Source organism: Epinephelus lanceolatus, chromosome 12 (genome assembly GCF_041903045.1).
Source record: "Epinephelus lanceolatus isolate andai-2023 chromosome 12, ASM4190304v1, whole genome shotgun sequence".
Lineage (NCBI taxonomy): Eukaryota > Metazoa > Chordata > Actinopteri > Perciformes > Serranidae > Epinephelus > Epinephelus lanceolatus.
Genome location: NC_135745.1, coordinates 29,356,387 through 29,370,381, shown reverse-complemented (window position 1 = coordinate 29,370,381; position 13,995 = coordinate 29,356,387). Strand labels below are relative to the sequence as shown.

At 39.6% G+C, this 13,995-nt stretch overlaps 1 protein-coding gene across 1 annotated transcript; it reads right to left on the bottom strand.

Moving 5' to 3' along the window:
- Positions 1 to 5,162: 5,162 nt before the first annotated feature.
- LOC117271500 (pyroglutamyl-peptidase 1-like) lies at positions 5,163 to 13,847 on the bottom strand. The gene is made up of 6 exons (XM_033649674.2): positions 13,772 to 13,847; positions 10,350 to 10,596; positions 9,818 to 9,870; positions 8,238 to 8,354; positions 7,883 to 8,115; positions 5,163 to 6,123 (listed from the first exon to the last, which is right to left on the bottom strand). Exons 2-6 carry the CDS (start codon positions 10,378 to 10,380, stop codon positions 5,910 to 5,912), a joined length of 648 nt encoding a protein of 215 aa, XP_033505565.1. The 5' UTR covers positions 10,381 to 10,596; positions 13,772 to 13,847; the 3' UTR covers positions 5,163 to 5,909.
- Between the last annotated feature and the right edge of the window lie 148 nt (positions 13,848 to 13,995).

Here is a 13,995-nt window from a genome sequence, read left to right as displayed (position 1 = left end):
TAAATCTGCACCTTTAAATGGTTGTATATATTTATTGTATGTATTTATTTCATTTTATATGTATATATTTGAGGCTGCTGTTTTAATAAGTGTACAGACAGTGTTTCAGTGGTCTTCCAGGCCCTTGTGAAGCAGGCTGTGTAACACTCCCTCCAGTTTAGAAGAAATGGTCTTTTAGTAGAGATAACAACCCAACGTCCATAGTGGTCGACAGTAACTCAAACATTATTGTCCAACTTCAGATCCAGCAAGCATGATTTGGGGCACACTGGGATATTACCATTGAAAAACTCTGACATAAGAGATATTGCTTCTAACCAGAGTGTTTTAGCAGCTGGACAGCCCCAGAGCAAGTAGAATAAAGATCCTAGATTGCATAAATCATGATGTTTGTTGCCCATCTTGGATAATCTAAGGACGCATTCACACTGCCGCTATTTGGTCTGCTTTAAACGAACCCTGGTCCGCTTTCACGGGTAGTTCGGTTCGTTTGGAGTGGTGTGAATGCGCATTCGAACCCTGGTCCGCAGCAAACCAAAGACAGGAAATGACATAGAGCACAGTGCATTTTGGTGTTTGGTATTTTTGTGGTGACCAAGCTGGCTGAAAGGGAAGGATTTACGCTTTCGGTCCTGGCCAATCAATGAGCTTCTTCCTCATGCTTTTTTTCTTCCTGGTCAGTGGTCGTTTCAGGCAATAGATCTCGTAAGTCACGCCCCTTCCGGTAGACCCCCATCAGACCTCTAGGCTCAGAAAATATGAATGGGAGTCAGTGGAGAGAAAATTATTATTTTCTGGTCCCAGTCATTAAATGCCTTGGATTACACAAATGTTTTGTGTGGGTCTAAATAATATTTTTTCATGTTAAGAGTTTGACAGTTTATTGTATGATTCTTCATTTGTATATGTCTATATTTTGTTTTGTTTGAAAATCCTCCAGATCCTACCTTTAAAGGCTGTGGAAACAACGTAATGAGAAAGACTACATGTCACCTATGTGACGTCACATCATCACACTTTCCCTCCACTTCTCAACTCACAGTGCTGCTGCTGCGTCTTCTGCCACGATCTACGGAGCCAGTCAAGATGCCGGTGTATTTCATACCCGAATGTCACCATTCCAACAAGAACGGCTGTTCTTTCTTTAGATTATCTTTCAAGGCGGTGAGGCGTACCAGAGACACAGCCATGTTACGAGTGCAAGTGGTGACGTATATCATACGCGTTGATAGCGGCGAAGGGCTGCAGTCCACAAAGCGCTCTCACACAAAACTTAATAGTATCAAACTTCTTCCTGCTAAATTGTAGCCTTCTTTGCATGAAAAAATATATTAAAAATTCACAAACAACATATGTGAAATTCATGGCACAATTCAAACAGGACCAGAAAATAATTTTCATCTAGCCATTGGAATACATTATGAGAAATGAGATTTTTAAGGTCCCATGTACCGGAAATGGAAGCACGCAACTTACAAGCTCTATACCGCCCCCCAAACAAGCAGCTGTTGTAACTGCATGACGTTGTCCAAGCAGTTTGGTCTGCTTTAAAAAGTGCAGTGTGAACCAAACCGAACCAAATGAAGGTGTGAAGTTTTTCGGCATTCCCCACCCAATCGAACCGAGTCCCCTGGGACTATCCTGGTGTGAATGCGCCCTAACAGGAGTAATATATGCTCTGCACAGAGTCTTATGTTGTATAATCCTATATCTTACACATTTAGAAGATCTCAAAGCTGACCTCCAAATTATGTTCAAGTGGGAACAGCCTAGAAATGTCTATTAAACAACAGATACCTACTGTACAATTCACACTTGTCCAGTTTTTCACTCCCTGAATTATTCTGAATCTTATCTTTTATTGAAATTATTTGTTTCTAAGAAGCAGGTAGACCATTAGATTCAACATGTATGAGTATAAGAATTGTAAGAATATAAATCATGGCAATACGTACATTCACATAGTCTAACAAATAAAACTTAATTAATTGGTATAGCCATATAAAGTAAAATAAAAATACATTCAAATAAGTCAGTATCAGTTTTGGCTAAATTCACAACTAAATCAGTGCATTATAACTTTGATAATCCAAAATATGTAATTACAGGAACCCATAGAATCAAAAACCCGTCTGTCTTTACATGGAGTTTTGCTGGTACCTTTTCCATTGAGTACACTTTCATTAACCTGTCTTGCCATAGAGGGAGATTGGGAAGCTGCGGTCATCTTTTTTTTTTGCGACCAGTAAAAGAATATTCAACAGGTAAACCTTTCTCCTATGCATCACTCCATCAGGGATTGCACCTAAAAAAAAAAGATGGATCTAATAGTAAATAAATGTTCAAAATGGCCAATATCTGTGAATGAATCCCTTTCCAGTAATTCCTCAATTTCAGACAGTCCCAAAATATGTGTGTGTGTGATCTCCAACCTGTTCACAATCCCTCCAGTACAAATTAGTGTTACTGCTATACTGCTGTGTCCACAACTGGAGCATTGTCCTCATTTACCCCCTCCTAACAGGTTAGGACAGCTCTGATGCTCTCCTTAATCCTGGTACTTAAAGGTTTACAGAGGTGACAAAATGGTTTTGCTGGTGGGATGAAATATGCATCACATGTGGGAGTTTATGACCAGTTGGGACCAGCCTCCTGTTTTGAGGCATTGCGTAAATACAGTCCTCGATATTGGGTGTTCCAGCTGACTTTAATACCTTTATAATGTCCTAGTAACATAATGTTCCTTTCACTCAGTCCTGCACCAGATCTGTCAGGTCAGAACAAGTTCAGCAGGTCTGTGGAACCAGGATGTACTACACCCAGTGTTACTGTAACTCGCTCTGCACCACAGGAATCTGAAAGTAAATATTAAAAGTATCAAAGAATTTATTGGATAACAACACATGATAGAGCAGTGGATAGTTTCCTAATTATGTTTGACACCTCACTGCACAAGAATGCTCACTGTCTTAGGAAACATCACACACTCACCTGCCTTTCTAACATCAAACGTCTATAAAAATACAGAATTAAATCCTAAATTATTGTTGTGTTCTTGTCCTGATCTGTCTGAAATCCCTTTAATCTTTTTGTCTCACGCTGCCTCGCCTTTTCAGGTGTATCTCAACAATGGCAACATACAGGTTTTTACTCCTCTTTCAGGTTTTTATGCGCTCACTTGGTGAGAAGTGAACTGAATTACTAAATTTAGCCATAACTTAAAACAGCAGCACAAGGCGCTTCACACTTTGAGTCTCTGAGTACATAATGTTCTGCAGTTGCTTTGTGATCACTGATCATAAAATGCTTTGGCAGGATGCTCATAATTTTTTTCTTTAGTTGACATTTCATGGGTGTGGTTCTTTGTGTAACACATTAAGTCAAATAACATTTGTGTGTTTAAGATCTGAACATTAGAAAACTGAACAGAGTGTCTTTAGGATTATTCACAGATATTATCCCCACAAAAGAAATCGATACAAAATGCACAACTGTTTTCTGCGGGGCATGTTCATAAATGCAGGAGTGAATTATAAGACAATAGGCCCCACCACCCCTCCTGAACAGGAGCAATACACACTTTATTAGTTGTTTAGTATCTATTTTAAGTTGTTTTGTTTTTATTGTTTGGTTGTTTTGTGTCTTTTTGCAGTTATCTTACGTCACTTTGTGGCTGTATTGTGTATTTTTTTGTGTGTGTGTATCTATTTTCGGTCATGTTGTATCTTTATGAGGTCATATTTTGTATTGTTTTGTAATTTAGTGTCTCTTTTTAGTTGTTTTGTGTCTCTTTGAGATCATGTTTTATGATTTTTGGCCGATTTGTGTCTCTTTGTGGTTGTTTTGTATCTCTTTAAAGTTATGTTTTGTTTTGTTGGTCATTTTGTGTCTCTTTAAGGTTGTTTTATGTCTCTTCGAGGACATATTTGTATTGTTTGGTTATTTTGTGTGTTTTTGTGGTTGTTTTGTGTATTTTTTGGTTGTTGTGTGTCTCTTTGAGATCCTTTATGTATCTCTTTGAAGTTAGGTTCTGGTTTGTTGATCATTTTGTGTCTCTTTGAGATTGTTTAGTGTCTCTTTTAGGTCGTTTTGTATCTCTCTGAGGTCGTTTTTTTTGTATTGTTTTGTCATTTTGTGTCTCTTTGTGGTTATTTTGTGTCTCTATGAGGCCGTTTTGTTTGTCTTTGTGGTCATGTTTAGTATTGTTTGGTCATTTTGTGTCTCTTTGTGGTTGTTTTGTGTATTTTTTGGTCGTTTTGTGTCTCTTTGAGCTCCTTTTTGTATCTCTCTGAGGTCATGTTTTGTAATGTTTGGTCATTTTGTGTCTCTTTGTAGTCGTTTTGTGTATTTTTTGGTCGTTTTGTGTCTATTTGAGCTCCTTTTTGTATCTCTCTGAGGTCGTGTTTTGTATTGTTTGGTCATTTTGCGTCTCTTTGTGGTTGTTTTGTCTCTCTTTGAAGTTATGTTTTCTTTTGTTGGTCATTTTGTGTCTTCTTGTGATTGTTTTGTCTCTCTTTGAGGTTGTTTTGTATCTCTGAGGTCATGTTTTGTGTCTCTTTGTGATTGTTCAGTGTCTCTTTGTAGTCATTTTGTGTCTCTTTGAGGTCATGTTTTTCGTATTGTTTGGTCATTTGATGTCTTTTTGTGGTTGGTTTGTGTACTTTTTTGGTGTTGTGTCTCTTTGAGAACCTTTATGTATCTCTTTGAAGTCATGTTCTATTTTTTTTGGTCATTTTATGTCTCTTTGAGATCGTTTTATATGTCTTTGAATGGATGTTTTGTATTATTTGGTCATTGTGTGTCTTTGTGGTTGTTTTGTGAGGTCATTTTTTGTATTGTTTTGTCAATTTGTGTCTCTTTGTAACCACTGTGTGTCTCTTTGTGGTTTTTCTGTGTCTCTTTGAAGTTCCTTGTTGGTGTGTGTTCATTTGAGTGATATTTTGCCAGGGGGGCCCGTGACACTTTGGGCCCCTAGGCCCGTGCCCAGTAGGCCTTTTCAGTAATCCACACATGTGCGAATGTAAAAAGCAAATTATAAACCATAATATTTAGTTTTGAGAGTTAAACAAAAACATTATCTGAATAAATGTATTCAAAGTATAAGCAGTGAAAGTGCAAGCAGTATTTAATCTGGCAAAAGATTTCACACTGACAAAGACAAATGAAAAATTAGCCTGTGTGAAGTGTTTTAATTATACACAGCTTTAAGCTGCACTACATACACAGCACAGACATTAAAGTGATCAAATTACTCAATATTGATTGCATGTGCAATATATTCCCTGAGTTAAACAAATCATTTTTAGTGCGAGTCTTTAAATTTCTTAAGTCATTTCAATGTCATCACATTTCTCTGGTGCAAATACAAGCAACACAACGGGGTTAAAGCATAACATCCAAATCATACAAAGAGGACCTGGGAGACTGAGGACAGACCCACAGGTGGCAGGGGAAGGATGTGGCTTCAGAGTTATTGTAAATGCTCCACAGTGTGTCATCATATACATCTTGTAGTCTTAGCTACTACCTTGTAAGTACTACCGTAATATAGTCACATAAATCCCCCTTTTGATACAATGTTAACACATCCATAATTGTTGCTGACATCAATTTTCAGTCTTCTCAGAGGCAGAATTGTAGAGACGTGACTAACGCTCACAGATGCCCACACACACATTCAAACCCACACATGCAAAGACCCAGATATACAGATGCTGTAGTCAAAACAAACTTGTAAAACCCTCAATATTTTTAAGATACAACACATGGTTTACACTTGGCACTGATATTACAGATAAAAGCACCCCATTCAGACACGAGCTCCTATTCTCGAATGTGAAATTCATGCCATTAATCTTTGGAGCTAATGGTTGTCTATCTTGAGTCATTACTGCTCGTGCTGTAAGTCATTAGTGGTTGTGCTGGTGTTGATGTTCGTGAATGCACTGCTTGTTGTGTTCAGGATCCAGTTCCAGCATTGTCAGCATCTCTTGAATGGCAGCCTGAAGTGCTCGACCCAGGTCCTGGCTGCTGTAGGGTTTTCCAAGGGGAGGCACGTGGATGAAGGCAGAGTGACCCTGCCCCAGGTACAGAGAGGTGTAGTAGGTGTAGTCACACAGATACCTGCCAAGGAGCCAAAGGGTGGATGTAAGGTAAAGGTTGCACTACTTTGCCAAAAAGACAAAAGAGAGTATCAGAAAACAAGGTGGTGAGTTTTTGAGGGGAATGCGTGTGACTGAGGCTATGAGTCAACTTTGCGAAACAGTAGGTGTCCCTGGCTGTTAAGACGAAAACATTTCAAAATGAGTCATAAGACAATCTATTATCATGCTCATTTAAAATTATCCACTGTATAAAGACATTTGCACATGTAGGCATGGATATTTATGAGCGGAAGGCAGAAATCTTAAACCAAACTCCACAGATCAAGAAGCAGAAAACAATCACATGACCTTTGTTACTACAGTTGATCATGTGATTTTTCACAGATTTTTTTTTTCTATTTTCATTTTATTTATTTCTGTATGGAGTAAACAAGTCAAGACACAACTTAACGGAGGACACAGTAGGAAAAACACAGGTGTAAATAATGACATTAATGTTGGCTGAACTTCATTTAGCTGCGTTAGTTTCAGGGTCCTGATCTTCATCCCTGAGCATGACGGCTCACTGTCACACAGTCACGACTTACTGGGACACTTGAATAATGCAGAGCCAGCATTAATGTTATGAGTAACACCTTTACTTTTGCTACGATCACAGTTAGTCTAAATTACTGCTGTGAAAAGGCCTTTAGGCCTAGAGGCACCAAACCAACATCAAAGAACTGGTGTCAACAAATGCCAACTGTTGCATAACATAACGTCACCTGTGTCTTGGACAAAAAGTTGCGCTTGAACACACCGCAAAGACTACAGCCAACAGCCAACTAGCATGCATGTTAGTCCAGTCTGTATTCGTCAATAGAAAGGAAAACTGGAAGACCGACAGGACAGGTTCAGGATGCAGGTTAGCCAGTTAGCACATTAACAACAAAACCCACTGTTGAAAGAACAAATATTTACCAGTTACTAAGGAATCATAACACAAACAATTACAAACTGTTTCTATGAAAGAGCTCAATGGCAAAAAAAGTAGTCTTACCTAATATAACAAGTTTGTTTTGATCTTATGTCCTCTTGACTTTAGCTTTAGCTGTTAGCTTTCCTCATTTCAGTTTCTCTTCTCATGCACTGAGCTGAACTGCCAACCAGAGCGATGTCTCTCAACAGCTGGCTCCACCATCTCCAACGCTAATTCAACATGCTGAAGTGGCCGATAAACATCCAACATCAGCTGACTAGGGTGACAGGCGCTCACCGACAGCCCATCATTGACCGATGACGAACTGCCGGCTTCATGTGTCAGGACCCAGAGAGTAGACTGAGACCATAGATGGTAAGAAAATGATGGACATAGCTCCTGCGACGTCACCCATTGGTTTGAAGACTCCATTTGAAGCCTCAAGTTTGGCATTTCGGCTGTCATCATTTTGTTTTTTTTTGGAGCCAGAAGTGACCACATCTGGTCAAGTGCTAACATCTCGCTAACAGCCTGTCGCCCTTAATTTAACATATCTTTAAGCCTTGATAAATGTAAATGGGTGAGTTCTAAACTTCTAACACATTCCATGGGGATTGACTTGCTCTTGGAGCCAGCCTCAAGTGGCCATTTGAGGAACTACAGTTTATAGGCATTTCCACCTTGGCTTCATTTATCAGCCCTACTGTAGAAGATACCACTTGTTTGAGACCAGTATTTGGCTTCATACAATAGTTTTGTCAAACACGTTTATAGTGTGCGTATGTGTGAATTTTTCTCATGTGGGAATAACGTCACTTACCTTCCAGCATCCTTAGATACAGACAGAGTGACCCTGAGGCCAGAGTCATTGACCCTTTTGCAGACTGTTTCCATGTCCAGTACTGATTGTATGCAGTCGGGGCCGCTGTCCATGCAACACTGGGAAGCTGGGCAGAAGCTGCAGTTGTCCAGGCGTTTGTATCCTTTGTTGTGGCCGCACTGCTCCAGAGTGACAGTGGTGGCTAACCCAGAAACACCGACATGGACCACCAACTGCACACAGGACCCCAAAAGACAAAAGTTTTTTTATTAATTGATGGATTTTATCAACACTTTATATGCAATGTAACAGAAAGGTGTTATTCATGTACAGTATAGTGTTATTTATTGAATACCATTGGTTGGTGCTCTTTCCACAGAGATGGCAGTAGGGTCTGAACAGCCTGGTACTCAACAGGCACCTCACACACATGAAGGTCGACTGCTTCACCCAGCCCTAATCGCTCCAGTTCCTGTGAGCACAGGAAACATAAATATAGAACTGAACTGCCGTGCTTGAGACTGTTTATGCAGAAGTGATTTAAATAGTAAGAATTTAGCAACAAATGCATGTGATAAGGACGTAATGAGCATGATTAGATACATGAGACTTGGATGATACTGCACGAGTTGTTTTGCTGTTGTTAAACAACTCATTAATAATCTCCTTAGTTTTTGGATTGTTCTTTTACCATGGAGGCGTGGGGGAAACAGCAATACTCCACTGACAAAAACAGTAATTTTACTTCTCTGAAAATGGAGCTGTTGGTCTACCACTGCCTCGATCAGTGGTAGACCAGCAGCTCCCGTGTTCAGTGAGGTAAAATTATTGTTTTTGTCAATGGTCTGGCTTTGAGGCGAGCATAGACAAGCTTTAACTTTAGTTCAGTTCCTGTCAGAAAGGGCTGCCTGTTTCGGAAGCACTGAGCATACGACTGGATAAATGAGACTTGGATTATACTGCACGAGTTGTGTGACATTTTGTAAACTGACGTTTTGATAAAGCTTTGCTATATGGACGCAGAATGCGTCCATATAGCAAAGCCATATAGAAAACCAAGGCTTTGTTCACAAATTCAATGTAACGGAGCAATTAATATACAATATCATTTTCTAGAGGTGGGAATCACCAGAGGATCCATGATACAATATTATTGCCATTTTAAATATGTTGCGATTTGCTGAGTAATGCCATAAAATATATCACGATAGAGGCCCGTTTCCACTGCAGGAACTTCGGGGTAATTTTACGGGGCCGGGGCCGTTGGTGCGTGTCTCCACCGCAGGAACCACCCCCGAAGGACAGAGTTCTGGAACTTTTACGGGGGCTAAACAAGTCCCTGCCTCGGGGAAGGTACTCAGAACGGCCCCGAAAGACTCCTGGCTGGGGCTTGGGATTTACGTGGTGCTGATTGGATATACTCAAGGAGGGATGTGATGTCAACAGAAAGCAACAAAATAGCCGGCATTTTTAAAACTCAGCAGACGAGGGTTAGCTCGTTCATATAGCTTACGCCGCCATGTAAAAAAACCTCACTAACTGGCCTGTGAAAAAAATATTTTTTTTCCAGCGGATATCTTAGTTACAACATGATTGAGCTAGCAAAGCAGTTTTGTGTTGCTATGTGTGGTATTTATTCAGTTTTGGTCTCTGGTCTCATGCAGCAGAGGTGGGTACAGTCTCATACTACTCGTGAGAAGGTCCATCTCCAGCATCGCTTGGTGTGGCACGGTATGTCTAAACTGGTAATGGAAATGCAAATCAGCGCTGCCAAGATTGACAATGGAAAAAGGGTAACAGCCTCTGCACATGGGGCATCCACTCCACCACATGAGCTAGCTGGCCCTCCTCCTCCACTTCCTTTATCAAGCTACTTATAAAATGCACTTCCCTGTGGCATCCCTGTTAAAAATGTACAACCTGATTACTGATTACCTGCACTGCCACCCAGCTGGAGTTCACTGCATGCTCACCAAAAGGCTCAAACCCTGCAGAGACAAGAGCAGCAAAGATGATTCGAGATACAGCACAGCAAAGTAAATAAAAGAGCCAGTGAGGATGCTTATCTGTCATGAAGAGAAGTGATAAGGGTGGATGTAAAAAAGGACTCTGAATTCAAAGTCCAAAGGTTGCAAGTTAAACATTAATTGTTCCAGCAGCACAGGAGGGACACATAACTTTCTCAGTCACAATACAAAGATTACATTAAGTGTCATTCACATCCTCCTTATGCGTATCTTTATTATCTGAACCAGCAGACTGAACACTTCTCCCCTGACAGCAACATTTCTGTCTGCAGAACATTATTTTTTAAAGCAATATAATCACATATCTATAATATAAACACACCCATCAGTGCAGCTCAGACACAAGTGGAAAACTAAGAGCTGTAACAGCACTGTGGTGACAATAAAGACATAATTTAAAGACACATCTGTCTCTCTCCAGACCAATTAAAACCTCTCACCTGTTACTATTACTTTCTTCTTATTGGCCATTATCCTCGGCTGTTATGACAGGAGCTGTCATAGATGTATAATAAGAGGATCAAATATACCAAACAGGAATTCCAGGATTGTCTACGCTTGCTGCTGTCTTCTTCTGGCTCACAGCTGAGAGGAAGTGACACACCAAATCTGAGTGAATCATACTGCCATCTACTGTACGGGCATGTGATCCTCCGCAGCAGCTCAGCCTCCAGCAAATGCATTTGGCTAAGAAGTGAAAAAAAAAAAATCAACAAAAGCAGACTTGTGCATTTGTATTCCTCTGACATGCAGCGCAAGACATTTTTGGAAAGAGGACAGGAGAGGATGAAAGCTGATCTTTTTAATCCAACTCTTTTAATGCAATAGAGTGTAATTCAAGCCATGTGTGCGCTGAAAATGAAACCCAGCATCTGCACTGCATTCCCGGATTAAAGGTTAGAGGAGCCGTCTTGTGAGTGGCCAGCTAGAGTGAATGAAAAACAACCTCCCCTCCGTCAATAGGAGCTGTTGAGGCGGCTCATGAGTGAACATTTAACCCCTAACCAGCTGCTCCAGTTGAGCTGCTTAGTGGTTTTACTGGGCAGCTCCCAGGTGTGAATGTATGCACTGTGAGAGTGACACAGGGTGTGTGCCCGGTTTGCTTCCCCCGCGGGATTAAAGTCAAAGGACACTTCTCTGGCTGAGGAGGGAGAAACTGTATCTTACACGACCTTTAACACACTCCATTACCTGAGTTTAGACGGCAAACCTTCCTCCCAGTTTGCTGACATGAAGGCAGAGCTAATCTAATATCGCCCTACAGCCCTTTTCTTTTTATTCCTGGTGCCGTCCACACCCATGGGTTGCGAAATGACTCACACATTCTGGACACTGCACCCTATGTGGCTCCAAACTGGCACGGTGGAGAAAATATGCTCTCCATAGGGTGGAGATTTTTTTTTCTTTCTTGGAAGAGTATTTTAAAGTGAATGTTTAAAAAAAGTCTCTCATTCATGCCTCTATGCTTACAGACTTGATTTCTGCCTCTGATCCTCACGCACACACAAACACACACACGCACGCACTCTAACACCTCCACTGGCCACCTACACAACCTGCACTGCAGTCGCTGACAGCCCCCTCCTCTCCCTTCTCCCCCTCCTCTCCCTCCTCTCCGTCCGCCCATTCACCTTTCTCTCCCTCTCCGTATCTCGCCTGCGTCACTCGCTATGTCAGTGTTGCCATGGAAACTAATGATGCCCTCTCTGCTCCGTGGTGCTGATGCAGACGGTCTGCTGACATCCCCACTGTGTATGGGCGGAATAACAATATTCTACTGTAGTTTCCACCACAGGGTCAGACTAAGAAATATGGACGTACACTGTATTTGTCTCTTTTAATGTATATTCTATAATGCCCTGTTCTATTCTGTGTATCTATTATTTTCTCTTCTACTCTATTCTGCTTTATTCTATTCTACTCATAATACTTTATTCTATAATGTTCAACTCTATTCTATAAGGCTATATTTTTTGAAACTTTTTTAGTGTGTAACATTCTACTGTATTCTATTCTATTCTATTCTATTCTATTCTATTCTATTCTATTCTATGCTATTCAATAATGCACACTATCCTGTTCTTTTCTATTCTATATTTTTGTTCTATTTTATTTGTAATGCTCTATTCTATGGTGTTTCATTAGTCTATAGCGCTCTGTTCTATTCTATACTGTTTTATGCTGTTCTATTTATAACACTCTATTCCATAATGTTGTACTCTATTCTGTTAGTCTTCTCTATAATGTTCTAGTCTATTCTATAACGCTCTACACAATCATGTTTCTTGTATGTATCTTTTTTTGCTTTATGCTTTTCGTGTATTTTATTTGTTTTAGGAATTAGTATTAATATTATTATCTCCCCCTTTTTTTTAAAAAAAAAAAATCATGATAATAACCTACCCTCTTATCATGTCCTGACTGTTTTTTTTTATAAATGTAGTACTTTATTATCTTATATTGTATTTTATGTTTGTCATGTCAGATGTATCTTAAGCCGTCAAGTTTACGCTTGTTGTATGAAATGTGCTATATTGCTATTGCCAAATGCATATTTGTAGCTACTGTGCACATTTTTTACAACCTCTACCTCACTCTCTTGCATATTTTGAATTTTAGTACTACTTATTTTGTATATATTTTATATTTCTATATTCTAATGTCCACATACTGTTTGATCACTTGCTGCTGTAACACAAGAATGTGCCAGTTTGGGATCAATAAAGTTCTATCTATCTATCTATCTATCTAAATAAAATTGACTTGACTTATTCTAATGCTCTATTCTGCTGTTTGCTCTGTTATATTCTCTAATGTTCTCATCTACTCTATAATGTTTTATTTTATTCTATTCTATAATGCTGTACACTATCCTATATGTTTCTGTCATTCTCTATTCTTTTTTTATTAAAGGGTTAATTGCGAGCATGACCAATTACCAAAATAAATAAATAAATAAATACAAAAAAATCCCAATACAAATAAATACTGTATTTATTTTTTTGGTAATTGGTCATATGTATGTATGTATGTATATATATATATATATATAGCCATTCTTTAAGGGAGCTATTAAATTGTAAATACCCAAAAAATGTGGCCATGACTGTTGTACATATGGGATATAGTTTGACCATATCACTCTATTCTATAATGTTTTATTTTGTTGTATTTATAATGCTCTAATGTGTAATGTGCTGCTCTATTATATTGTACAGTGTTCTATTATGTGCTCATCTATTTTAATCTATTCTGTAACTTTCTGTTCTAGTCTATAATTTTCTGTCTCTCTTCTGTCAATTATTTTTTGTCAGCATGAATGAATATGCCTAAATGCCTGAGATTTCACAGCTCTACGTCCCATTGTTGTGATGACTAAACCCTGAGCACCTACTTTGGATCAAACAGTATAAATACAGAGAGCAAGGGCAGCCCATCAGCCGCAGCCATTAAAACCTTTAACCTTTCCACATGCTACTTTCAATCACAGAAAACACATGGTTTCCTCATTCTACTGTCACTGTTTCCTTCCCCTTTTTCTAGTGTACGCTCAGTTTCCCCAGGAACACTTTCAGAGCACATTGTAACACCTCATTTCAAGTCGCTTGGCCTTGTGAGAGGGGCTGAATGTGACCATTGATACTTAAAGAGCTGGAACAAGAGGTGTTGCCGTGGTTAGTGCTAGGAGTCTTGATGAACTGGAATAAAATATGAATTAAGTTTTGAACACCTACTTTAAGGCCTAATTAGGATTCTAGTTTGTCCTGCTCCAGGTCCTGTGTGTTAATACTCAACCCTGACATTATCTGAAGCTGACAACTCTATTCTATTCTACTCTTGAGGTGTTTTAAAACTGCCTTACCCCGCCTGGGTTGAAGGAATATTTTCTGTAAGGCCTGTTCCTCTGTTCTTTCCTTGGCCCTCGCCTCTTACACCTTCCCCGCCCAGTCTCTGCTCTCTTTTGGCGACCCTGAGCTTTTTTATGCTATGACATCAAACCACAATGCATTGCACTGTTTGTAGTTTACCTAAAGTCTCCATGGCAATAAAGACCGGCTCGGCCCCTTATTCAAATTGAACCGGAAA

Coding starts and splice junctions, on each gene's coding strand:
- LOC117271500 (XM_033649674.2), bottom strand. CDS start 10,380: ATGGCCAATAAGAAGAAAGTAATAGTAACAG. Junction 8,116..8,237: donor GGAAAGAGCACCAACCAATG/GTATTCAATAAA, acceptor TCCTGTGTGCAG/TTGGTGGTCCATGTCGGTGT. Junction 6,124..7,882: donor GTATCTAAGGATGCTGGAAG/GTAAGTGACGTT, acceptor GCTCCTTGGCAG/GTATCTGTGTGACTACACCT.